This window comes from Amaranthus tricolor, chromosome 5 (genome assembly GCF_026212465.1).
Source record: "Amaranthus tricolor cultivar Red isolate AtriRed21 chromosome 5, ASM2621246v1, whole genome shotgun sequence".
Taxonomy (NCBI): domain Eukaryota; kingdom Viridiplantae; phylum Streptophyta; class Magnoliopsida; order Caryophyllales; family Amaranthaceae; genus Amaranthus; species Amaranthus tricolor.
This window is the reverse complement of record NC_080051.1, coordinates 15,211,198-15,236,388: the sequence shown is the minus strand read 5'-3', so window position 1 is coordinate 15,236,388 and position 25,191 is coordinate 15,211,198. Positions and strand designations below refer to the sequence as shown.

At 32.4% G+C, this 25,191-nt stretch overlaps 3 protein-coding genes across 4 annotated transcripts; 1 reads left to right on the top strand and 2 right to left on the bottom strand.

The window, feature by feature from the left end:
* Positions 1–2,291: 2,291 nt before the first annotated feature.
* Positions 2,292–6,766, bottom strand: LOC130814054 (mitochondrial import inner membrane translocase subunit TIM10). The gene is made up of 6 exons (XM_057680047.1): positions 6,567–6,766; positions 5,930–5,974; positions 5,350–5,402; positions 4,875–4,913; positions 4,706–4,775; positions 2,292–2,510 (listed from the first exon to the last, which is right to left on the bottom strand). Exons 2-6 carry the CDS (start codon positions 5,966–5,968, stop codon positions 2,460–2,462), a joined length of 252 nt encoding a protein of 83 aa, XP_057536030.1. The 5' UTR covers positions 5,969–5,974; positions 6,567–6,766; the 3' UTR covers positions 2,292–2,459.
* Positions 6,767–11,348: 4,582 nt separating this feature from the next.
* LOC130814052 (uncharacterized) lies at positions 11,349–18,732 on the top strand. Of its 2 annotated transcripts, XM_057680044.1 has the most exons (5): positions 11,349–11,665; positions 12,847–12,916; positions 13,124–13,440; positions 13,578–13,620; positions 18,265–18,732. In XM_057680044.1, the coding sequence occupies exons 3-5, from the start codon at positions 13,168–13,170 to the stop codon at positions 18,378–18,380; spliced, it is 432 nt and encodes a 143-aa protein (XP_057536027.1). In that variant the 5' UTR covers positions 11,349–11,665; positions 12,847–12,916; positions 13,124–13,167; the 3' UTR covers positions 18,381–18,732. The 2 variants fall into 2 exon arrangements, with proteins under 2 accessions (XP_057536027.1, XP_057536026.1); XM_057680043.1 differs by lacking the exon at positions 12,847–12,916.
* A 533-nt stretch (positions 18,733–19,265) lies between these two features.
* On the bottom strand, positions 19,266–23,718 carry LOC130814053 (uncharacterized). The gene is made up of 4 exons (XM_057680045.1): positions 23,515–23,718; positions 23,056–23,168; positions 21,476–21,552; positions 19,266–19,734 (listed from the first exon to the last, which is right to left on the bottom strand). Exons 2-4 carry the CDS (start codon positions 23,154–23,156, stop codon positions 19,598–19,600), a joined length of 315 nt encoding a protein of 104 aa, XP_057536028.1. The 5' UTR covers positions 23,157–23,168; positions 23,515–23,718; the 3' UTR covers positions 19,266–19,597.
* Positions 23,719–25,191: the final 1,473 nt, after the last annotated feature.

Here is a 25,191-nt window from a genome sequence, read left to right as displayed (position 1 = left end):
CCATTTAATAAATGGGTTAAACAGGTTTTTTTCGGGTTTAAATATTCAACATGAACCTAACCCATTTAATAAACAGATCAGGTCGGGTTGACCCATTTAATTAATTGGGTCAAAAATCTAAACCCAAACCCGCTAATTTCGGGTCGGTTTCAGATCAGGTTAGCAGGTCGGCTCAGCTTTTGCCAGCCCTACATTAAACCCATATATTTCAGGTCATTTGACCCATTTGACCCAAATAGTTTAGATTCAATGGTATACAAATTTTGCGAAATCTTCTTAAATAAGTAATAAAGCTTTCATTCAATACAGTATTAACACAACACAGTATACATAAATAAGATATTGTTATCACTTTACATTACTTAACTTCAAAAGATTATACAAATGATTATCAAAAGCTTTCATTCAAAAGATTATACAGTGTACAATATATGTTGTAAAATAAGTTGTAAAATAAAAAAAAAATAAAAAAAAAAAATTACCTGAAATGAGACAAACCGATGAAGCCAAAACATATGAATCTTGCAAAAATTGGTCAAGAAACCAAAAAATGGAGTAAATAAAAAAAATAAGTATAGAATAATAGGAAGAAAGAATTGAGATTTAATGAGGATTAAGAACAATGAACCCTAAATAACACAAAATCAAACACAAAAAAATCAAACACAAAAAATAGCAGTAACACAAACACAAAAAAATCAAACACAAAACCAAAAAATCGAACCCTAAATAACACAAACACGAACCAAATTATTATGAAGAATTAAACATGGCATTAAGAACAATGAAAATAGCAGTAACAACAATGAACATTAAAATCAAACACAAAAAAATAAAAAAAATCGAACACAATCCAAATCAGAATAAATCGATCAAAAAAATCAAAAAAATCGGACAACAAAGAAATAATACTTACCTTGGTGCCGCAGAGAAGATGAAGGAGAAGGCGCACAGTCGCACAGAGAAGAAGCCGCCGGAGAGAAGAGGAAGGAGAAGGTGTAGGCCGCACAGTCGCACAAAGGAGAGAAGAGGAACAGAGGAGGCGCATAGAATTTCAATGGGTTTAATGGGTTAAATTTTTAGGGTTTATGTCTTTATGATATATCAGTTATGACTTTATTTGGGTTAATAAATTTCTAGTCATCATCTTTATGAATTATGACTTTATTTAAAATTTTCAACGGGTTAAATATGGGTCGACCTGACCTGATTGACCCATTTAATAAATGGGTTAAACAGGTTTTTTTCGGGTTTAAATATTCAACATGAACCTAACCCATTTAATAAACAGATCAGGTCGGGTTGACCCATTTAATTAATTGGGTCAAAAATCTAAACCCAAACCCGCTAATTTCGGGTCGGTTTCAGATCAGGTTAGCAGGTCGGCTTAGCTTTTGCCAGCCCTACTTGAGAGTATACTTCGAAAAAAAAAACTAAACCAAATAAGTAAAAAGTCTAGGAAAGGAAAAAAACCCACAGAAAATCATTGGAATAGGGGTCTAGGGAAGGAATTTCATTTCGAATCCAAGAACAACATTCTAACAATACTCAAGATTAAGATTAAGATTAAATATTAGAACATCATGACTAAGAATTTAGATTAAGATTAACATTAAGAGTGAAAATATCTTAAATAGTGTTTGAGAGAATTCTGATTTGTAAAAAGTGAAAGGCCCGTTCCTACTTGCCCCTGAATCTGAATTTTCGATTTTTTTAATAAAAAAAAAAATCCCCCTAAGACACGTGCCAGGGGATGCCCATGAATAGATCCACCCCTAACTGAGAAGTTGATTTAAACTTATTACATTCTAACACTTATGTTTTTTATCACCCTAAAATTAAATAGTAAAGGAGCTCTGAGTGTTTCTATATCAATCTTTTGGGATTACAATTTTAACATTATTATGTTGAAAGTGGGTGAGTTTGTTTTGGGTAAGATAATAAAACTTAAAAAATTAATTTATAGAAAGTCTAGTAAGATAGACCACATGGAATATTGTTGTTTTAAAGACAGTTGCTTTGTTTTACATAGAGTTAAGGAAATTTATGTTGATTTGCAAATAAGCAGGTTGGAAATAACTGACTTCTGGGATTGACTCAAAAACCTTTTTCTTTTTTTTTTTTTTTATTGATTGATGTTTGGAGCTCATTAAATCACTCGTTATCATGTGTACATACTACATACTACGTATATAAAGCATAGTTAGCATGTTAATTAGTACTCAATAGATAAAGAAAATGAACAAAAATCAAATAATCAGAGATGATATAATGTGGATTCCACCAACATCTAGTCCTCAAAACAATTGTGGATTACTCGATAGATAAGTATGTTCAAAAGAAACAAAATGTTGGGCAACAGTTGCATTATTTTCAGAGCATAAAAATCATTTGTGTTTTCCTACCACTGTTTCATCAAAAGCAAAAGGGATGAATCACTTCAAAAAGGTGACTGTTATTCACATAGGAGGCTGGTTTGTTCCGAGCAACTGACCCACCAGATTAGTCACCTGATGACATACAAAAAAGGATTCAGATTGAACGACATTAAAACAAATAGTGAACTGTAGTATTGCCTATAAAGATACAAATGCGACAATGTTTTACAAGCATTTCATAGCAAAAGAATGCATCGAACCATTCAGTACCCCTGTAAGATAGATGCAGGAAGTTTTGTGATGCAAAACAGATAGCTCTATCTTATTTGATGAATCATTTCTGGTGCGTAAATTTTGTAACAACAAACTGCTAACGATCACTACTCCTTTAGCTTTTATTAGATGCCACTGAGTACTCTCAATGGTAAAGTCTAGTCCTTTAAGAGCATGCCTGAAATGAGGGTACTTGGGGGAAAAAACTAGTCCATTACTTTTTTCCGGGTTGAATCCGTTGCCTGGAATGGAAGGAAAATAACTAAGAGTATTCTTTTCTCCCTATTTGAGGGAAAACATTTATCCTACCTCATTTGGGAGAAATATTTACTCAAGCACGGTGAGCCGACTTCACCACCATAGCACCACCTACCTTATAAAACCGCTTCCCCTTTGAACAACCACCAAAGCGACCCATCTATAAAGTAGAGCCATAAATGGAGAAAAGAACCAGAGAATCAGAGTGCCTTCATTGAAGCACACAGAGAAGCTGCTCGAAACAAAGACATTGAAGCAGAACATACGAGTACCTCTAATGCTAGGGGGAGAAACAAAGGCAGGAACTTAAAGAGGAGCCTTACAGAAGATGGGTTTTTTCATGAAGATGATGGTTATGAAAAGAAATCTTATGACAGGAGAGCTAAAAGGAAAGCAACTTTGTTCTTGGATCGTCTGGAATTTTTCCCCCAAAAGATAAGAATTATTTGACTTTAATCTATCTTAGTAGTGGTGAATGAAGCTGTAAACTCTTTTCTCTTGCTAGAGTTGTGATGATATTTTAGACAGAAATTTGAAAAGGCAAGTTAATTTTTTCCCACCAATTAATTTCTCCTTTAAATATTCTCACAATTTTTGCCTACAAATACTTAACCCTTAATTAGTAATAGGATTCCATGCCAAACGTCTGTTTGGTTTATGGTACTAAATGGTAGTGATGTGAATGATTTGTAGTGTAAATTTTCATGAAATGTACCATGACCATGCTAACGAAATCTTGATAAAAAAACAACCTTTTTTTCACAATTTTTCATTGTCACTTAATACAACCTCCCAAATAGTAATGCATTGGAATGAGTATATTGTGAAGAAAATAAGATAATTGAAGAAGAAAACTTGTCAAGAGATTTTCCAACCAAAACTATGATAAATTTTCAATACCAATCCCCCCATTAATACAACTACCAAACGGGCCGTAAGAGTAAACTTTCTAGACATCATATAAACATTTAGAATATTAAAAAACATCATGAAATTGTCAAATGAAAACCGATAGAGGGAAGTTTTGATGAAGTTAATGTTGATGAAGTCACCCCTAGATTGGCATTGCAAATTTGCAACCGACACTTAATGGGTTGGGAAGACAGCATTTGAAAGCACATCGCAGAACCGGTAAAAATGCAGCAACAGACAGCTCAAAGGACTAACAAAAATGTAGTGTCAATCCTCTAGGCTCAAACTATTTAATTTTCTAATTTCTTAATTCAGAGAACAGTATGAGTTTGCAATAAAAAAGTTGAACTTTTAACTCAAAAAAATCTTGCAGTACTTCTTTGGCCCAGTTTTTAAAGTCATGAGGTGCCCTAAGCGTTCTAGAGCCAAGTTTTAGACGACAAGCAAAGGCGGTAGCCTTTGGGTGTGAGGCGCCCTAAAATATTTTTAAAATAAATTTTAAATTTTGAAAGAATACCCCTGTTAAAAACCATAAGAGAAATAAAGAAAAGAAGATAAGATAAATAAGGAAAATAGAAGAGAAAACATAGTGATGGGCTTTTTTTGAGGCTAAGGCGCTTTGAGGTGCTTGCGTTAAGGATTTATCTTTCCCAACCTATCAAGGCACCTAGGCTATCGCCTGCCCAAAGCGCTCACCTTAAGCGTGCCTGGGCGAGCTTTTTGAAACAAGTTCCTTCACAATTTAAATGCATCACTTCTCCCAAAGGTGTGAGAGCTTTTTGGGAGAACTGATGCAATGTTTTTTGGAAGCTAAAGGAACCAAAAATTAGACAGAAGTGAAGAAGAGAGGAAACTGCAAAGTATTTAAAACTCTGAAAAATTACCTGCCAATACTTTGAAACACAGCGATCGATGCAACTATTTTCGGCCATGTTCAGCTCAGATTCCTTGTAGCTGCAAGTAGACAGGATAACATTAACATTTGCTCTCAAATTCTTCAATAACAAACATCAAAACAAAGAAAACTGATCAGGTACTTCTATAAATTGGTACCTTTTATCGGCACATTTGCGAAAACATGTCTGAGTAAGCCTGATGCAGATTATAGAAGCATAACAAATCAGACAAAGTCATGACAGCACAAATGGTATCCTTAAAATGCATATTTCATTTTGCAACCAATAAATGGAAAGATACCCTGTGCCCAACCACCTTACTAAAATACCATTGTGTCTCTATTAAAACTATAGACATGGTAGGAAAGCAAATTGCACCAAATATGTAATGCTGAAACCAAATAGTTTTGAAGTATAAAACATAAAAAATTTCGCGAAAAGAAAAGTTTAAAAGCAACTAACATCATGATAATTATGGTTCAAATTTAGCAAGAGAACGCATTGATAGATGATGAGCAAAAAGAAGCAAAAATTCAAGTATGTAGATTATCGAAAGTACCATAATTTATACACCAAATAACAGAGATTCATATATATTGTCTATGAACATTGCACAATATAGAATTACCAACTTGTTAAACAATTCAACCCTGTACTCCATCTCCTTCTCAGCCATGAACATAATCTGCGCAAAAAGAAAATTCTTTTAAACCTCAGTCAACCATTCTGATGAAAGAAGCTACAAAACAAACAAGTTTAACACAGAAACCAATATGGGCTGTCAATTTTGATCACATTTGCATGATAGAATTAATTTCAACCCTTATTAGCAACATCAACCTCAAGAACATTTAAAATGAAAGCCACAATACCATCCATAATCTATACTATTGAACCATAGCGACTATGCCATTTAATCAGCTTCTAACAGTAACAACTATCTATTCTATACAAGAAGTGTATTGGTGATTAGCAAAGTATCAAACAAATAAATCTTGATTTTTTACCACTTACACCACCAACTAGACTAAACTCATACATCAACAATGCTAAAGTCATAATCCTAACTATTGCCGATTGCAAACCAAAAAAATTATGAGCTGCAATAACATAATCACATGAATCTCCTACTTAAGTTTCTGAATCATAGAGCTGAGAGCACAATAAGATGATTATATAAATGTCAATACTAATTCAGTAAATAAAACGTACCTGTTCTTTTGCAAATTCAGGTGACATATTGTTGGCCATTTTCACCTGAAATAATTTCATTGAAACATAAAAAGATCAATAATTTCTCGAGAAATTAATTTAAAACATTGTCATTTAACAAGTGGCGGATCTAGAAAAATTTCAAGTAATGTCCACAATTCAAACAAAAAAAATACCTTTAAAAACGTTTTATTTATGCTAATTTTCCATGTCAATTTTTCATATTTTGAAAGCGAAGTCATAATATATCATTTGATAGTTTAATCCACTATTAAACTACTATTAAACATTCAAATTTATTCAAAATTCACAAATACCAACCTTTTTTACAGTTTAATCAAATTAAAAAATGAAAATAGACAAATTGATGATGCAATTAATTTACCTAACATAATTTTCAATTAAATGAATGAAGCTTAATTGCTTGTTTTATCGACTAAGAACCGCAATGCAGAAAATCACCACATTTTCTTAATACTTCAAGATTTATCACAAAAATGATTCCAATAATTTACTGGAACAATATAACAGAAAATCCAAGTTGACAAGATGTAAATATCCATAAACGAAAAAATTCGACAACAAAAAATCTGGAGAATTAAAATATTAGAAAAAGACAAAGAGCTCTGAAACATACCGAACAAAGGCTTGGTAGAATAACGCAGAAAAGCTTATCACTGTAAAGATAAACTCGATGCGATGACCGGAGCCTAGCAGCCTGCGGAGGAAGGGAGGAGATCAGGAGGAAGTTTTGGGACTTGGGAGTCACTGAATCAGGGAGGATGAAGTTAGAAGTAGGCGAAGTTGTAATGAGGAAATCTTAGGGTTTTAGTTTAATAACAATATTTTACCATTACCAGCTCATCTAATCTTTTCCCCAATAATATACTTTTCAGTACTCCAATATATTAATTTAATTTTTAATACTTTTTTCGTTCCATATATTTGTTACATTACAAAATCAAACACTATTCAATTATCGCTCGTAATTTGTGACTAGTTTTTACTGAATCAATAAGTTAAAACATAGTAAAGTTGAATCTTGTTTGATTCGTCAATGCAAAGATTATTAATATTTTTATAATTTTTTATTATACATAATTAAAAATACTAAGGATTGAATTAGCGCATCGACTGCGTGAAAAGTCAAAATGTGCAACTATTTCGGAACATATGAAGTATCTCTCTAACTATGAATGATAAAAAATTATAAAAATTTGATACTAACAAGATTTGTATTGTGATCAATCAAATAAGATCTCACTTGACTATGTTTTAACTTATAGATTAAAAACAAATCACAAATTAAGGGCGATATAATAGTGCATTATATTATAATGTTGTAAGTAATATGGAGCGGAATAAGTATATTACTCACTCCGTACTCATTTTACACTATTGTCATTTTAATCTGTCACATTCATTTTAAAATGGGTAAATTATTAGATTATGTGGACAATAATTATTACTTTAATTATTCCAAAATACTTGCAATATTTGTTTTTTCACGCAGTCCAATACACTAATTTTATCTCTAATTATGTATAATTAAAAATTATAAAAATTTAATATTAATAATCTTTGCATGGAGAAAACTCAAACAAGATCTCACTTAACTATATCTTAATTTATAGGTTAAAAACTAATTACAAATTAAAAGTGATGATTGAATAGTGCTAATTTTATAATATTGCAAGTAATTTGAAACGGAGTAAATATATTAATTTTTATATAGATCATTTATTTAAAAAAAATTGTCAACTTTAAAAAATAACAATAAACAGTACGTTTTGTATGAAACCATCTCACCGTGAGACAGGTCCATAAAAAAGGTTCATTATTAAAAAAAAACATTAAAAAAACAATCACAAATTCCTGTATGAGACAGTCTCACCGTGAGACATGCCTTATACTTGGGTTAAATAACCCATTAGTTTAAACTTTTTAGCTTATAGACTTCTTATTTTGTGGTCGTCTCACCGTGAGACAGCCTCATACAAGACGGGTTGAACAAACTTTTAGCTTATGGGCTACTTTTTTAAGGCTATCTCACCGTGAGGAAAATTTGAAACAAATAAGCAAAAAATATAAAATATTCACATAATAGCCAAAGTTTCAAAATATTTTTCAATAGAAGCACTTTTTTCCTTACATATGGCTTGAGGCTGTTCGCTGTTAGTAACAGCGAACAAAGACTAGAGGTCAAAAAAAGTCAAAGAGTTTGATTGCCGTTATTAACAACGAACAAAGATTTTGACCAATTTTGACAAGTCCTCTTTGTTCGATGTTAATAACAGCAAACAACTACGAGGTTTAATTTAAAACTACCTTCTTCTTCCTCATTTCCCCCAAATTAAGAAACCCTAAAATTGAACATACAAAAATTTTCATTCAAATTTCTCCATTAAAAAGCTTTAATTCTTCAATTCATCCCTCCCTCTTCCAAATTAACATCACCAAAGTGTTCTAAAACATAATTGGATTTTTCTTTGGTAATGTTTTAGTTGATTTATGCTTAATTATCGAATTTCAGTGTTTATTATAATTTTCTTATCTTTATTCAAATACAGGATCCACATTTGCAAATCAATACTCCTTAAGGTCATCATTAGCTAATTAAGGTACTTGAATGTTTGTGTTTTTAGTTATTTTTGTATTTTTATGTAAGTGTAGTTGTTGATGGTGAATATTTGTGAATGTTGTTGTTATTAGTTATTAGTTATTTGTTTTAGTTGTGAATGGTGTATGTTTTTGTAAGTATGTTAAATGTACTTGATTTATGGTGTATGTTGTTGATGATGAATGGTGTATGTTGATGGTGAAAATTCGCAAATAGCAGTGAATGATACAAAACTAGAAAATTATACTACAAGTGGTGAATAATAAGTTGTGAATGATACAAGCTGTGAATGAATTGATTGTGAATGATACAAGCTATGAATGAATTGGTTGTGAATGATACAAGTTTCGTTGGGACCCGTACCCCGCTGAAGCATATGCTATGTTGCCTCAACACTTGGGCATACAGTTGAGTGCGCAGAGAGCCTCTGTACCATTGATATGCTTCAACATAGTCGAGTACATCTTCCCGAGCGTGTAATGCGCCAATATGGGATGGTACAGGGCATCCTGCCGCCTTGTGACACAGAGATTGAGCTACATCTCACCTCACGTAAGGGTCAGGGGCGAAGAGCTGGAGTGAGATCAACGGGCGACATATTTCTCCTTGTGATCATTGCCTGGAGCTGTTTGCCCAAGGTGCGTCGATCGATGCAGCTGGCGCAACTACCACTCTAGATTACATGTCGTGGTTTCTCTCCATCACTCGTCGATGGATGACACCACAAGGTATCATCGCCACCGCTCAATATGCACCGGCCGCACCGACGATGACACAGTATGTAAGTATTTTCAATATTGTTTACTTTTACCTAGAACTCATAATATAATTATATTCTAACTTTTAAATGATTGTAGGCACAAGGCGTGGCAACTATGATTAGCTCTATCCGCGAGGAGCCTGTGCGCGAAATAGCCTAAGGCATACTCCTAGACGCAGTTCCAGCACTTCATTCCCGAAGTCGCTGAGCCGACACAACCATCTACAGACGTTCAAAGATCGTCTCCTCCTTTTGACGTTCATTTGGAGGAGATTGATGTGATGTACCCCCACGAGGGAGCGGATCATTACAGAGAGTGGGGTTCATCTCAATATCAATCACCTCCTCTCCCTGATCATCATACGACCGCCTCTTACTATCGTAAGAGGCGTAGGAGACCTTCACAGTTCGAAAGGGTTGCGGAGGGTCATGAGCATAAGTTTTATGTATAGGCGTACATACGATTGTATTTTGAACATTTGAACAATATTGACATTTGTACAATATATGTATATGTATATAATATTTATTATGTATATTATATACCTAATGTTTTATTTATTTACATTTGTATACATTTTTTATATATGTATATAAGTAGATATATATACATTAGTATATATGTATATTATAAGTATATATGTATATAAGTATATATTATATCGATTTGTAATTTTAAACATAAAAAAGGAAAAAAATAGCTTCAACCAATGTTATTAAAATCGCGATCTAAATCGTAAAATCGCACGATTTTATGATTCCTGCTGGGCCTTACGAGTTGGATCGGAAGCAAAATAAGTAAAATCGCCCATAAAATTGGTAAACTCTAGTGAAATCGGCCGATTTTAACGGCTTTACCGATTTCATGAAAATGCCTAAAAATAGCCGCATGACAATTTTTACTTTAAAGAAATGCATTACTAAAGTTCGCCGTCCTTTTCATTTTATCGCCACTCCACTCCTAATGAAATTACGAATTTGCCCTAGAGTTTAAAAAATTATGAATTTACCATTGGACTTAATAACACTATTATCAACTAAATTAATAAAAAAATTATTAATAAAAAATTAAAAATTAATTAACAACTAAATTTTAATTACTATATTATTATTATATTAAAAAATAATTAAACATTCAAATAAATTAATAAATTCAAAACTAATTATTATAATAACATTATCATAATATAATATTATATTAAAATAAAATAATTTATTAGAAATTAAATAACAATAACTTTAAAAATAAATTAATTAAACCAAAAAATTTCATAATTAGAAATTAAAAAATAAAAAATAAAAAATACCAGTCGCGCTTTTTGTGCGACTTGTTGTTATTATAAAATAAAATAATTTATTACAACATTTATTTAAATAACAATAACTTAAAAAATAAATTACTCGCTTGATTGTAGCTGTCGGTGCAATTTGGGATTCTACTGATGATGCTGAGCCTTTCGATGAACAAGAAGATGGCAACCTCTTGTCATGGCTGGTTTCTTGTGAAACCAGCAGATAATTTTTCTAGAGAGAGAAGGAAGAGACAGAGTGGTTCTATTATTATTATTATTATTATTATTAGTATTATTATTATATTATTATTATTATTATTTAAATAATAATAACTTAAAAAATAAATTAAATAAACAAAAAAAATTTTATAATTCGAAATTAAAAAAAAATATTAATACCAGTCGCACAAAAAGTGCGACTGTACCTAGGTTGAGTCACACAAAAAGTGCGACTCGACCTAGGTACAGTCGCACTTTTTGTGCGACTGATATATTTTTTTAAAAAAAAATATTTTTATTAATTTTATTTATATTATTATTATTATTATTATTATTATTATTATTTTTATTATTATTATTATTATTATTATTATTATTATTAAATTTTTATTTTTATTTTAATTATTATATTTAATTTTTTTTTAAAATATTATTATTATTATTATTATTACTATTATTATTATTATTATTATAAATAAGAAAATTTAAATTCAGTCACAAAGTTGTAATTTTTAAAATTTCAGTTTAAGAATCGGGTTAAAGAAAAACCCTAAACCTCATTTTACCTAAATCTTCATACAGCAGCCCGCAGCCTACGCCCTACCTCCAGACCTCCTTCTTCTCTCTCATTGTTCTTCAAGCTTCCATTATCAACAATTTCAGCATCTAGTCTTCACTCTTCAATATTGTCGATTATCAGCCGACCTCGAGCCCTCGACTTCCGCCCATTATCAGCCACCAGCAGCAGCGGTTCGCTTGATGTGTTCGTGGTTCGCTTGTCGATTATCTGTTCGTGGTTCCATTATCAAGAATCGCTCGAAGCAGCAATAGCCATCGCTCAGCAGGTTACCTTATTTCGCCCATTTCTTAATTGTTATGTTTAATTCTTCCAGATTGCTTGTTTTAGTTGTTTAGTTTAAATAGAATAATTGATTCATGTTAGATTGAATAGTTTATGTAATTGATTCTTTAGATTAAATTGGTTATTTACTATTATTGCTTGATTGTGGAATTGTTTTATCAATATTGAATTTGTGTGGGATATGTGAATTGTTTTATTGGATTAAATAGTATAATTGATTAATTTTAATAGTATAATTGATTCATTTTTGTTGATTACTCATGTTAGATTAAATAGTAGTATTATGTAGCTAATGAGTATTTTGTTGATTTATGATTAATTTTGCTCATGAGTATTTTGTTGATTACTCAAGTTTGTCAATTTGTACTTGACTTTATTAGTAGATGGTGTAATCTATATTGCTTATCATGTAATAGTGAAGACGTGAAGTCATGAAGTAACTACCTTGAATTTTGTTTTATTGCACAATTTATTGATAATAGATGATTTTAAGTGTTTCTCTTACATGTAAAATGTCTTGAAATAAATACAAACTTCAAAAACTACTTAAATCAGCAAAATTGGTAGAATCGGTCGATTTTACGATTCGATTTTATGAATTGATTTTAAGAGGTACTTCCGATTCAAAGTAAAATCCCGATTTTAACAACCTTGGCTTCAACTAGCTGTTCGTTGTTAGTGACAGCGAACAAAGAAATTTGGTCAAAAAAGGGTCAAAATTTTTGTTCACTGTTAGTAACAGGGAATAAAGACCTTAACTTTTTTTGATTAAGCTTCTCTGTTCGCCATTACTAACAGCAAACAAGCCGAACCTCTGCATTGGGAAATAATTGCTTAGTAAAACTTCCTTATTTAATGACTTTTTTATATTTTTTTGCTTATTCATTTCAAATTTTTAACTGTGAGACGGTCTCATATTAGACGGACTGAAAAACAATAAAAGCTAAATTGCCACTTTTTAAAAATTGTTTGGACGGCCCAATTAAAATCTCTCACGATAGACAACCAAGAGAGAAAAGGCACGGCCAAAGTTGATTAATTCCTCCTTTCCTCCTCACTCCTCACTCTCCTTTTTTTCCTCCACCTCCACTGCTGCTCCGCTCTAGCCTCTACGTTCGTTTCCTTATCTCCTCTTCAATCTTCACTTTTCTGCTTTCGCCACAGGCTCTAGGCTCTGCTCTAGCCTCCTCCGTCTCCTCCTCTACTCTTCACTCTTCGGTTGGGACTGTACAAGGTATGTGAATTACTTAATTTCTTAATTTTTTAGGATTTAATTTGCCTTAAATTTTAATATTTTTTTAGTGAACTTAGGTTGAAATTCATGATTTTATGAGTTTATTTGGTGGGTGATTGTTTTTTAAAGATTATGCATCCCAAATTATGAGTTTATAAGTTTATTTGGTTGAATTAGGTTGAAATTCTGTTTGAGTTTTTGAATTAGGTTGACAGAGAACCTTTGATTTCGGCATTCTACAAAGTAGACCAATGGCTCTAGCAAGAAGAGGGTTAACAAAGAACCACTTATGGAGGCTTCCAAGTAACCTCTTTCAAACCTTCAAATTCAGCTCCACTTCACCATCTACTACTACTGTTACTACTACAACTACAATTGATTCATCAAAAAACACAAAGCGAAAGAAACACAAGAATCTCTTCGAAGTTGCACAATTTTTACCCAATTGGGGTGTTGGCTATCACTTGGCTAAATCTCATTGGACTAATGTTTCTTATGAGATCACCAAGATTAATCTCTACAAGGTTCTTCCTTTTTCGTAGTTTTTAAGGGTTGTTGTCGTCGCGGCATTTCGTCGAACAACTTGCAATCATTTCTCATTTTATGTTGATTTTATTTTATTTATTCATTGATTTGATTTTTGGGGTTTTCATTTTTGTAGGATGGTAGACATGGGAAAGCTTGGGGACTTGCCTATAAAGATGGTTAGTCTCTCAACTAACTGTTGCTCATTTCATTTGTTTGAAGGTGATGACTTTCCCTTTTTGATGTGCTTGCAATGCTTAAATGTCGAATGTAATCAGACTCCATATCTACTACCGTATATTAGGAGTTCTTTGAGTTATCTCTGCTTGGGTTTTGTGCATTTGAACAGTTATTTTCTCGTTGATAGTGAGAGAGCTAATATAATTTGTGGTCCAAATACCATTTATACTATATTTTTACATTTGTTCTTTTAGGGTAGCCATGGCCAACCTTTGCCAACTTATAGCTCTGCTCTTGGTTTTAACTTCGTTTATTGAACAATGAATATGCTTGTGTTCTAAGGTTAAAACACTTTTATTGGGATTTTATTTAGTGTTTTTTCTCTTGTATTTTTGTCTTTTCTATTGGCTATGATACTTATTAATTATAAACGAAGAATTGTGCAAAAATTGATCCCCCAAACCATACTTTGGTTTATATTTGGTAATTCTAGATTTTAGTTCCTTTATTAGCAGATGTAGCTGTTATTGGACTAAGATTCTGAAGTTTTGCAAAAATATTTGGTGTTTGAATTCTTTTTATCTTACCAAGTATAGTTCGTACATAGGAGGTTATGGAATACACTAAGCTGGTTAATCGAGTAAATAATAGTTCAATGAAGCTTTGCTATTAAGAAAATTCTCTCAGCTTTATGATGAATGAAATTATTCACATCTTGCTTTGTATTGGGATAGGACGCTGAACTTTATGCTCTACAATATCCTGACTTTGAGCTGTGTTTTCCGATTATAAGTTGAATCTTTTTGTAGGAAGACACTTGTTTGGCATTTAGAAGTTGTTAACAGACTTGATTAAAAATTTGGTTAGCTTATATGTGAAAAGAATTGGGGACTTGTTTTTAGTATCCTAGAATTCATTGGACAAAACCCAGATTCACTTCAATCTGTGGCTTCTGTATCTCTTTGTACTTGTACAGCTATACTTCTTTAGTTATTAAGGCAATTATGCAAATCTTGTATGTTGGTGTCACCTGTTACTCTGTTAGCTCAATATATTTTGATATCCAAGAGTTTTGACATATTATGTGATGTCTTGAAGCTCCATGTAGGCTTTTTTCTCAGACAACACCAATGAGGTGAAAGTCCGTCACTTGATTTTCCAGTAAAAGAGATTGTTTATGATGGAAATTATTATGTTATTATAGCATTGGGGATGTACCTAGCTAGTGCATAAATTTGCAAGTGATCTTTGTTATGCAAGGTTATGATAATTGATTCTTAATAAATGGTACACAGTGCTTCAGTCTGGTTATGTAGCCCAATTCAATTTGTGCAATTGGAATTTAGATATTTAGCTGATGAGTTGATGTGGCCCCTCTATGTTTCTTGATCATGTATGCATTGCAATTTGATTGTGCCTTTAATCTTTTGGTTAGTTTATTCCTTTTTCAAATAGTTCCCTGGTAATGCAACATTAGGGGCTGAAGAGCATGTATAAAAACTTGAACCGCAAAGAGTAGGTCGTTGATGACTATTTGTGCCAGTCTTTAGAAATCCTGATGGTTAGGAAGATCATCAATGTAAAAATATTGTGTTGGTCTTCAAATCAAACTATGAAAGTGTGTTGGTTAGGAGATTGATTGTTTGATATTGATAAAAGCAAGATTTTGAATAGCAAGGAATACATTATATTCAGTCTTTTAGTAATTTAACTACAGGATATTGCCTCTTCTTTGCAATATTCAATTTGAAATGTTGAATTCAGCAGAATTGTTAAAATTTGAGTATTTTTAGTGTATTTGTTTTGTTAAACTGATGTTTTATATGTTCAAAATTTTTTTCAAAAAGAATTCCATAAGTGGAAATAGATAGTTGAAGTTTGTCCAATGTGCCGGTTGAGTTGATTCTATTGTAGCTTTTCTAGTTAGACGAATACAATATGCCATGTATAATACCCAAACTCTTATTTGTTGATGGGTTTTGATTTGTGCTGCATTATAAGTAAGCACTGAGGTTGAGAATATTTTAGAATATTTTTCCTCTTCCCTGAATTATTTGTTGCATTTATTAAATTTCTTTGTAATTAGCAAAATGGGATGATTTTACACAAAGATTACTAATAATAAGCAAATAAATTAGATAATATCCTCCATGAGTACATGGCTAAATTTAGGATGTATTGACATTGGGAAATTAAACTGGCATTGACCATTACTTTGTATGAAACATGGTAGTTTATCTAGTTGTTTTAAACTAGTATATGTGATTAGTTTTGCTACATTGTTTTTGAACTTGATTTTGGGATGTTTATTGAATTAAGATGATCCAGTAAGGTCTTACATATGTATTCAAATTAGTTAGATACGTTCTAGAAGCATTTGAAAAACCCAACAGCTTTGTTGCTTCAAAGCAAACCTTTGATTGAATGAAATAGTTTCGTTATGAAATTAAGTTTTTGAAACAAAGTACTTCTCTTATTATAAGTTGAATCTCATCAAAGATATGAGTCTACGAGGACTAATGATCTTTAATCAGAAGAAAATATATCATGCATTTGGAATTTTCTGGCAGTACTAGATTAAGGTATTATTTAGCTTGTTCATCATATTCATTGTGAAATTGTTCTGGGCCATTAATATTTTAGAGTTCGGACCAATTATGTGACGCCAAGCTTCAATGTGTGGGATTGATTTTTCCAGACTAATGAGACAAAATTTTATCACTTGGTATTTTAGTAAGAGAGTTGGCTTGTCATGGGAATTGTATTCTTTATTGGCATGGCTACATGGGGAAAGTACCTAGTGAGTGCATTAGTGTGAAGTGATTTATCATCGAGGATTTAATGCAAATCAATACTTCATAATGATACATGGTGCTTCTGTCTGATTGGGTGATCCTGTTCAACCTTTAACATGTATATGCTTCTGGAATATCTTAAATTAATGACACAAGGCTTATCACCCCTGAGTAATCTATTCTAGGCATCTATCAACCATCAAGTGCAAGAGTTTGTGCTTTGGGGCTTTAGGCTTTGAGCTGATGCTTGGCTTTTCCTTCTGTGTTTCTGAATCTGTGTGTATTGATTCTAATCGTAGCTTTAATCATGTAGATTAATTTGTTTTTTTCAAATAATTCCCTATCAGTATAACATTAGGAGCTGAAGAGTAGGTACTGAAACTTGTACTGAGGAGGAATATATTATTTATATTACTCTTTCTATGAAACTGTACAAACTTGGGGATAATCGAGTCACCCAAACTCCAAGTGAATTTCTATTAAAATTTTTCACTAAAAAGCTACCCTTTCCAGCCCCCTCTGCCCTTATATATACAAGTTATGGGGAGGGAAAACAACTCGAAACAAAAGCTAACAAACTCCCTATTTTTTAGCAACTAATATAACTACTCAATTGAAATGCTAACAACCTTCCTATTATAGCAACTAACTTCAGAACCTGCTTCTTTACCTTTTGTTGTTGCTATAGAGGCTCATATCCTTCCTTCCTCTTCAACTGTAGGTGTATTTAAGGGCCGGTCTTTTGTGGGTTGCATATGTAACAGTCTCCTTAACTACTTCTATTAGTTACTCATTTACAAGACAAAGATGTACAGCCAAAATATCCATCTCATCCCATCTAGCAGTAGTTGTCATCCCCTCGTGTCTATTATCTACACCATCAATGACTTTATGCATCCTACTTTGAATCAATATTGCCTTTATTTTGATTTGCCATAAGCATAAGTTTACACTTCAATTAAACTTGTCAGTATCTAGCTTCATTGAAGACATATTTTACCAAGATTACATTCTCAAATACAACCAAAAAACGCTTAGGATCTGATACCAATTGAAATGCAACAAAATTAGGACCTAAAGTTACTAACTTTATCTATAAAATACCCAAGAACAATGGTAGGAAGATACTTGATCAAATAAATTACTCTAGCAATGAAATAGTAATGAGATGATAAGAAACAAGTGCAATAATAAACATACACAATCTTTAATGAGGTTCACCCAACTTGGGCTACATACTCGTTAGTGGCTAGCTTTGAATAATAGTAGAGAATCAATAGAATGAGAGAGAGAAGGGTAGCCGGTCTTCGGGTTAGAATGATTAGAATAGCATGTTAGGTTTATGTGCAGCACCCTATTTATAGTTAGAATTGATTACAAATGATTAAACAAGCCACGTCACAGCCGCAAGATGACTGGCACAGAAAACAGAGACTCGCAGACACAAACTGCCCGAACCAGCAGAATGCTGCTTTTCGAGCACCAGCAGTGCAACAGACTGCCTAGCTATTGTTGCTGCCTTGTCTTACGCATTTTCTGCCTTGTTCGAGCATAGTGACTAGGCAACACTTGATGCTCATCACCTTGGGCCTCCTCATCATACACATCTTCTTAGTACCCGAACACCTTAACGATACACCATGCTGCACACTCAAGTCATCAACTCCAACAATACATATTAATGCTAGGCTGTTGGAGTATGTATGATCAGTGTCAAACTACATTTTCTTTTGGTTTTTGTGATCAGTGTTGCTACATTATTTGAACAAGAATTTGGGCACTTTTATTGAATGAAGTTGAGCCATTAAAGTCTTTAATTGTGGATTAATTTATGAGCATTTCTTGCAGGTAAACCTGCTCCTGCTCCAAAGAAAATTAGTGGAGTTCACAAGCGCTGTTGGAAATACATTCGAAACCCATTAAAATTAGTGGACTATCCAAAGCTTGAGGCTGAAGCAGTTTAACTGAAGCTCCATACATCATTTGGTTGCATAAACGATTTTCATTTTCGGGTAATTTGTCTCAGTCTGGGAGACCCCATATATGGGTGGTGCTTCATTTCTTGTGACTTCAGAATTTCAGATAGTGTTCACTGTTTCACTATCAATGCAATTTTCTTATGTAGAATCAGAGGTCTTGACTCTTGACGAAAGATGCAATTTTTGTTCTGGGTCATGTATGGCTTTTCCGGTTCTTTCAAATTGACATCTTAAAACTGTTATCTCTGATAAGTAGGATGTTATGAATCTTTAACCTTACATGTTGTCAACAAACAAGAAAACCTAACTAAACTCATTAATGGTTATTAGTGCTTAATTTCTCGAACCAAACTTAAGTGTATACAAAACTATGTTTGGGACATTCATTCCGGTGAATGATTCGAATGTCTTATTCATTCGAGTTCTCCCTCAAAAAAGTTATGCAGGAAGTGTAAAGGAATGGATGATGTACATCAATAACTAGATGAACACACTTTTCATTTTAAAAATTGAATCAGTGGGGTGAACGGGTGATTTTAAATTTATTATAATTATATTTCAGTAAATTCAGTATATACAAAAAACAATCAAAATTATTTCAAAAAGCTTAGTGTATTATGAAAAATATAAGGTGAGGACTGAGGAATCTAAATGTCTGATCATTCATGGACTGTGTAGTATAATTCTTACAAGCATGAGTATTAGATATACAACTCGTCATATATAACACCGTCTCACAGTAAGACAAACACATATAATTGGCTAATTTCTATAATTAAATCACTTTAAAGTTGTAAATAATCGCTTTAATACACTAAATAAGATGATTTCACCATAAGATCGTAAAAGACTTACTAATTGAATTGCATATGCATAAAACAAAATTTATTATTAATAAAAAATCTCAGAACAAACTTCTAATGTTGATTTCTTTTCATTTCAGCATAATCAGAAAATTTCCCCACGAAGAAGTTATCAGTAGATAATAAAATTGCGAATTTCATAAACAGTAGCATATGCATATTTTTACTCAAAAAAAAAAAGTATGCATATTTCATAGTGGTAAAAACGCTACTAACTAAGTTGGTAATCAATATCATAAACTAGAAAGATAAGGAATAAGAACGAAGAAGTTGGAGCATATAGATCCTATCCAAAACTTTGTTGCCCGACACACGATGAACATGAATAGTATCTTCTTCTTAATTAACATCCATGGAATCATTAGCTTTGCTGGTCTTGTACTCGGCCACTGCATTATCAAATGTCTTTCTCACATGCTTACACAGATAACTCAGATTTTGACAACCATCTTTCAACACCTCACAAGCTGGGTCACCTGAGATCAATTCATGATATTTAAGATATAAAACACAGTGTATCAGACATAAACGCAAACTATCATAGCCCACAACAATCATAAAGAACTATAACAATCTCTTCAAAACATGAATAATTAGATGCATATTCATAATACGACGTACAAATATTCCATTTACACTAAAGTTTTGATCGCAACACCTTCAAGTTTCATATGAATGCATACTATCTTCTCATATGATTCCGGAAATGAGAAATCATCTAAAGAGGACCAACAAATCCTTAAATGAATTAACACAAAAAGAAAAAGCATGAGATATTAATAAATTATGGTATTTTTCAACAATTTAAGTTATCAACAATTCAACATAGCACAAAAATAAGTTTTCGATAATGGTTATGGTAAAGGTCGCGAACGGATTTCACAGGCTGATTTTACGGTTAATGCGGCTTATATTTGATCACGGTAAACTCAAAAGCCTTCAAAATATGGTGGTGATATGGTTATCAATAAGCCTAACTTCATTATTTTAACTATTTCATCATTCTTTGAGCCTTTTCTTTACATTTTGTGCTATATTATTACGTGATGATGACAATTGTTTTGAATTTTCAATGCTTTAATAATATAAATGTCGTGTTGTTCTAAGTATCAAATATCAAATGTATTTTAAAAATGATTGTAAAGCTTTTTAATGAAAATATGCGCTTGCCTACGAAAAGCTCGCACCTTCGCGTTTCTGACGAAAATGGTTAACATGGTAAATGCCGTGAGTAATGCTACGCCAGAATAATTCATTGCTTATGATTGAGTTTGATTCTAGTTCTCTTCAATTTTACTAGGCTTGTACACTCATTGAGGTCCTAAAAGACTATTTTTATGGTATTTGAACAAAAAAACAAATTGAATACATCAAGTTTATGAACGAACATCATGGAGAATAATAGTACATGTATTAGTTACATCTAAATGTTTAGGATAACATTAGGTCATACTCTTTTGTACTAGACTGCAGCATTTGGCCTAACCTTTGTTATTGATTGCAACATTTGGCCTAATCTTATTATTGATTGCAGTGTGTGCATGTGATAGGAGCTAACTTTTGTTGGATGAGTAAGGTTCATCTTTATTTTGTAGACATAACTCTTATAGTACACTAATGTTGGTTGTATTATATTATTAATTAGGAAAGACTGTCATGAATAATCTCCACTATTGAACATGTGCTGTGAATAATTACTACTATTAATTATTTTTAAATAATCCAAAATTTGTATATTTTTTACCAGACAGCATCCCTTTTAACGTTTCATTGACCACTTTAGGTACTTACTAGCCGTTAGACTCGTTTCTTTCTCCTAATGCTTTTTCATTGGTCTAACCTAACTCCTCTTTGGTTGTAGGTATCTATAATAGTCGGTTAAAATATGATAAGGGGTGCTGGCAGCAAAAAATATAAAGATTGAATTATTTAGAAATAATCAATTGTTGGGATTATTTACATCAGATGGACAATAGGTGGGAATTATTCAGGATAATTTTTCCATTTAATTATATAACAATACGTAAAATAGTCAACTAATGTTAACTTTTTTATATGTCTACTAATGAAGATTAACTCTATCAAAGTGATAGAGGACAAAATTAACTTCATTCATCCTCATTAAATCACGAAAATTAATAAAGCTCAATTCTAAACTAGGCCAAATAACACTTTCAAGCAACTGGAAAAACCAACAAAAAACAATTCTATAAGTACCTGTTGTTTGCACCCTGATATTAACCCGCGCTTCCGAAGGATGAGGAATGCTGTACCCACAAAATGATACCCGTGGACTGTAACATAATAGCACAACATCATTACCCAAATAAACAATAACCTTATCTATAACAGCAGACTTTCAAGAAAGGCATTAATTGCAGGACAATTTTTTTGGTTGTAACAACTTGTGTATTTTGTACCAATGTTACAACAATAGCAGGAAACAATATTTGAAACAAGAGTTATGAGCATATTCAAAATGTTCGACCGCATAGGGTTTGAAAAATTAGGGGTCTTAATATTAAATTACGTAGTATATGTTAAGTTTTTAAAGATATAAAATTCTTAGAAAGATATCATAATTATTAAAATTGCACAGGGCCTTCAATGAATTTATCAAATTTTGCTTTGCCTTTGTTTGAAACTTGGGGATAGAGGTGCCGAAAATGCAATCCAACCCTAAACCGGTCTGTGTACAAACAACCAAGCCCAAAATCACTAAGAACCATTTCGAAATGAATATAGCCCGGTTCTAAAACCAATTCTGTTCAGAGGAGTTTGAAGATTGGTTCTCCTCGCCACTACTGCAACTAGGTAGTTGCTTGTTTAGGTCAATTATTTGAAGGGAAATGTATGGAAACAGACCCATACATCGAATACAAAACGACCTACATAGAAACTAGAGTTGTTCATGGGCGCTACCCACCAAGCTTGACCCACTCGGCTCGAAAAACGGGCGAGCTTGGACAACGTTTTTCAAATTTAAAATTTGGATGGTTAAATACTCGCCCGAGGGGGTAATCTACTCATTTAGAAATCTACTGTCTACAATCCACATAACCGGTCAGCCCAATAACTAGTACTACCCATACCCAACGTAGTTTAATATTGCTAGGGTTTTAGTCTTTTAGACTACATTTAGACTTTCAAAGTTTCTAATTCAATCTCTCAAAGCAGTATCAAACAAGCAGCCGACTTTTAGACAATGTATTGTATTTTAATTGTTATTAAAACTTAACCTTATAATTTGTATTGTATTTTTCATTTTTATATAAGAAATACTCGCCTACCCGCGCGTCCGCATGTTAAGAAAATGGGCGGGTAGCGACAAAAAAATAAGTCCGCAAATGCAGGCGGACTTTTGAATGTTTGAACCCACGGTAGATTTTTTAGGCACTACTCGGTACAAGCCGACCGTGAACAACTCTAATTGAAACTAGCCCTCGAATTGGCCCAACACTAGAATGGTTCAAAGACGGTTGAACCTGAGCTCAAACTGGCAGGGAATAAGCTCATGGCCACCTCTTCTTGGGGATATAACTCTGCATAATAACAGCAATCCAACCCACTAATCGACTCTTGTTTACTTATTATGTAGGACACCCCATACTCCTATCATAAATCAAAATTTTATCAGCAAATAATTTTCTTGTATTAATTGTCATGATATAAGCTTAAGTGCCTATTAGTTAATTGAGTTAATTATAAAGATAAGAACACTATATATTATACTGAAACTAACTGAAATTACAAACAATAAAATTGCAAAAAAAAAAAAAAAACAAAGAAGGACAAACTCTTGGTTGAGGACCACTCTGAGGGAATTAGCAAGAGTGTGATCTTCCTCTGTAATAGAGAAAGTTGATGAACTTGGATTTTGGAATGACCCATGCTCCATTTTTAATTTACCCTACAAAATTTAAAAAAAATCAAAAATAAAAATTACCATTTTCCCTTAAAGTTTTCTTGAGGTATTCGACACAACTGAATTAAATCATGTGCTATCAACAATTTAAACAGAAATAAAAATTACATTTATCAGAACCATGAATTTCAACCTAATTCAAAAACTCGAACAGAATTTCAACCTAATTCAACCAAATAAACTCATAATTTGGGGCGCATAATTTAAAAAAAAAAAAAATCACCCACCAAATAAACTCAAACTCATGAATTTCAACCTAATTTCACTAAAAAATATTAAAACTTAAGGCAAATTTAATCCTAAAAAATTAAGAAAATAAATAATTTAATACCTTGTACAGTCCCAACCGAAGAGTGAAGAGTAGAGGAGGAAGCGGAGGAGGCTAGAGCAAAGCCTTGAGGCTGTGCCGAAAGTAGAAGAGTGAAGAGGAGGAGGAAACGAACAAAGAGGCTAGAGCAGAGCAACAGTGGAGGCGGAGGAAAAAAAGGAGAGTGAGGAGTGAGGAAAGGAGGAATTAATCAGCTTAGGCCGTGTCTTTTCTCTCTTGGCCGTCTATCGTGAGAGATTTTAATTGGGCCGGTCCAAATAATTTTAAAAATAATTGGTCTTGGACAAGACAACCTTATAATGAGATTGTCAATTTGGCTGACCCAAATCGCGCGTATAAAAACCTGGGCATTTTTTTTATTTTCTAAGCATTTTTCAATTTTGATTTTAAAAGATATCAATTTTGACTTTAAAGTTATCAAATTTGACCATAAGGGTATCATAAGGTCAAAATAGATAAAAGCCCTAAATTTTATTAAAATGTTGTTACAAGGGCTTGAAATGGGCCGGCCCACACTTCGTCTTAACTTGCGACGGATTCGTCCAAGTTTTTGTGTTTCAAAAAATGGCGATTTAGCTTTTAGTTGTGTTGTTTTTCTAAGTTTTTTTATTAATGAATATTTTGTATGGAGCTCTCTCACGGTGAGACGGCCTCATACAAGACATGCTGTTCGTAGTAATTTTTTAAAGTTGACAATTTTTTTAAAAAACTGATCTATATAAAAATTGACATATTTACTCTGTTCCAAATTAGTTGCAATATTATAAATTAACACTATTCAGTCATTACTTATAATTTGTGAATAGTTTCCATTCTATAAGTTAACATATAGTTAATTGAGATCTTGTTTGATTCTTCTCCATGCAAAGATTATGAATATTAAATTTTTATAATATTTTATTATACATAATTAGAGATAATAAGAAAGTTAGCTTTGAGTTGGGGATTCATTACACATAGGGAATCCTAGATTATATTCATATAGATTTCTACGGTACGTCAAAAAAGAAATCTATTGGTGGTAATAACAATATGTTCCTTAGATGATCTATCTAGTATGGTATGGTGTTACTTAAGAAACCGAATGATGCTATTTCTAAAGTGAAAGACCATGATTACTTCAAGCATGTCATTCTGAGGCATAGAACTTGCATTGGAAAGCCTAAAAAGTGTTGTTGTAGAGAGGATGAACAAGGCCTAATTTAAAAAGGCAAGATGTTGAATCATGCCAAGCTCAAGCAACGAAGCAAGCACTTTAGGGCTGAATACGTATCAATGGAATACTACTTAGTTAATCACTCTCCTTAATCTCAACTTCAAGTCGCCTCTAGAAGTATGGTATAGTCCATCAGTTAATTACCCTATGTTAAAGTTCTTTGGTAGTCTCAATTATATACATGTAATTGAGGATAAACTTGAATCTAAGAGCTATAAAATTTATTTTTATGGGTTATGGTATGGTTTCTAGGCTTCTTTTATTTCATGACTCTAAATTGATTACTCTTAATGTGGAAGCATTGATGAATCCTCTAAAAGGTTTTAATCATTTCCAACATCTACAAGCTACTCTAATAGTCATTTAATGGTAAAAGAGGTAAGGCATGCCTCTAAGAAGGTACATTGAAGAATGTAATTGGCCTACTTATAAATGTTAAACATGTTGATATTACAAGAAGGCTA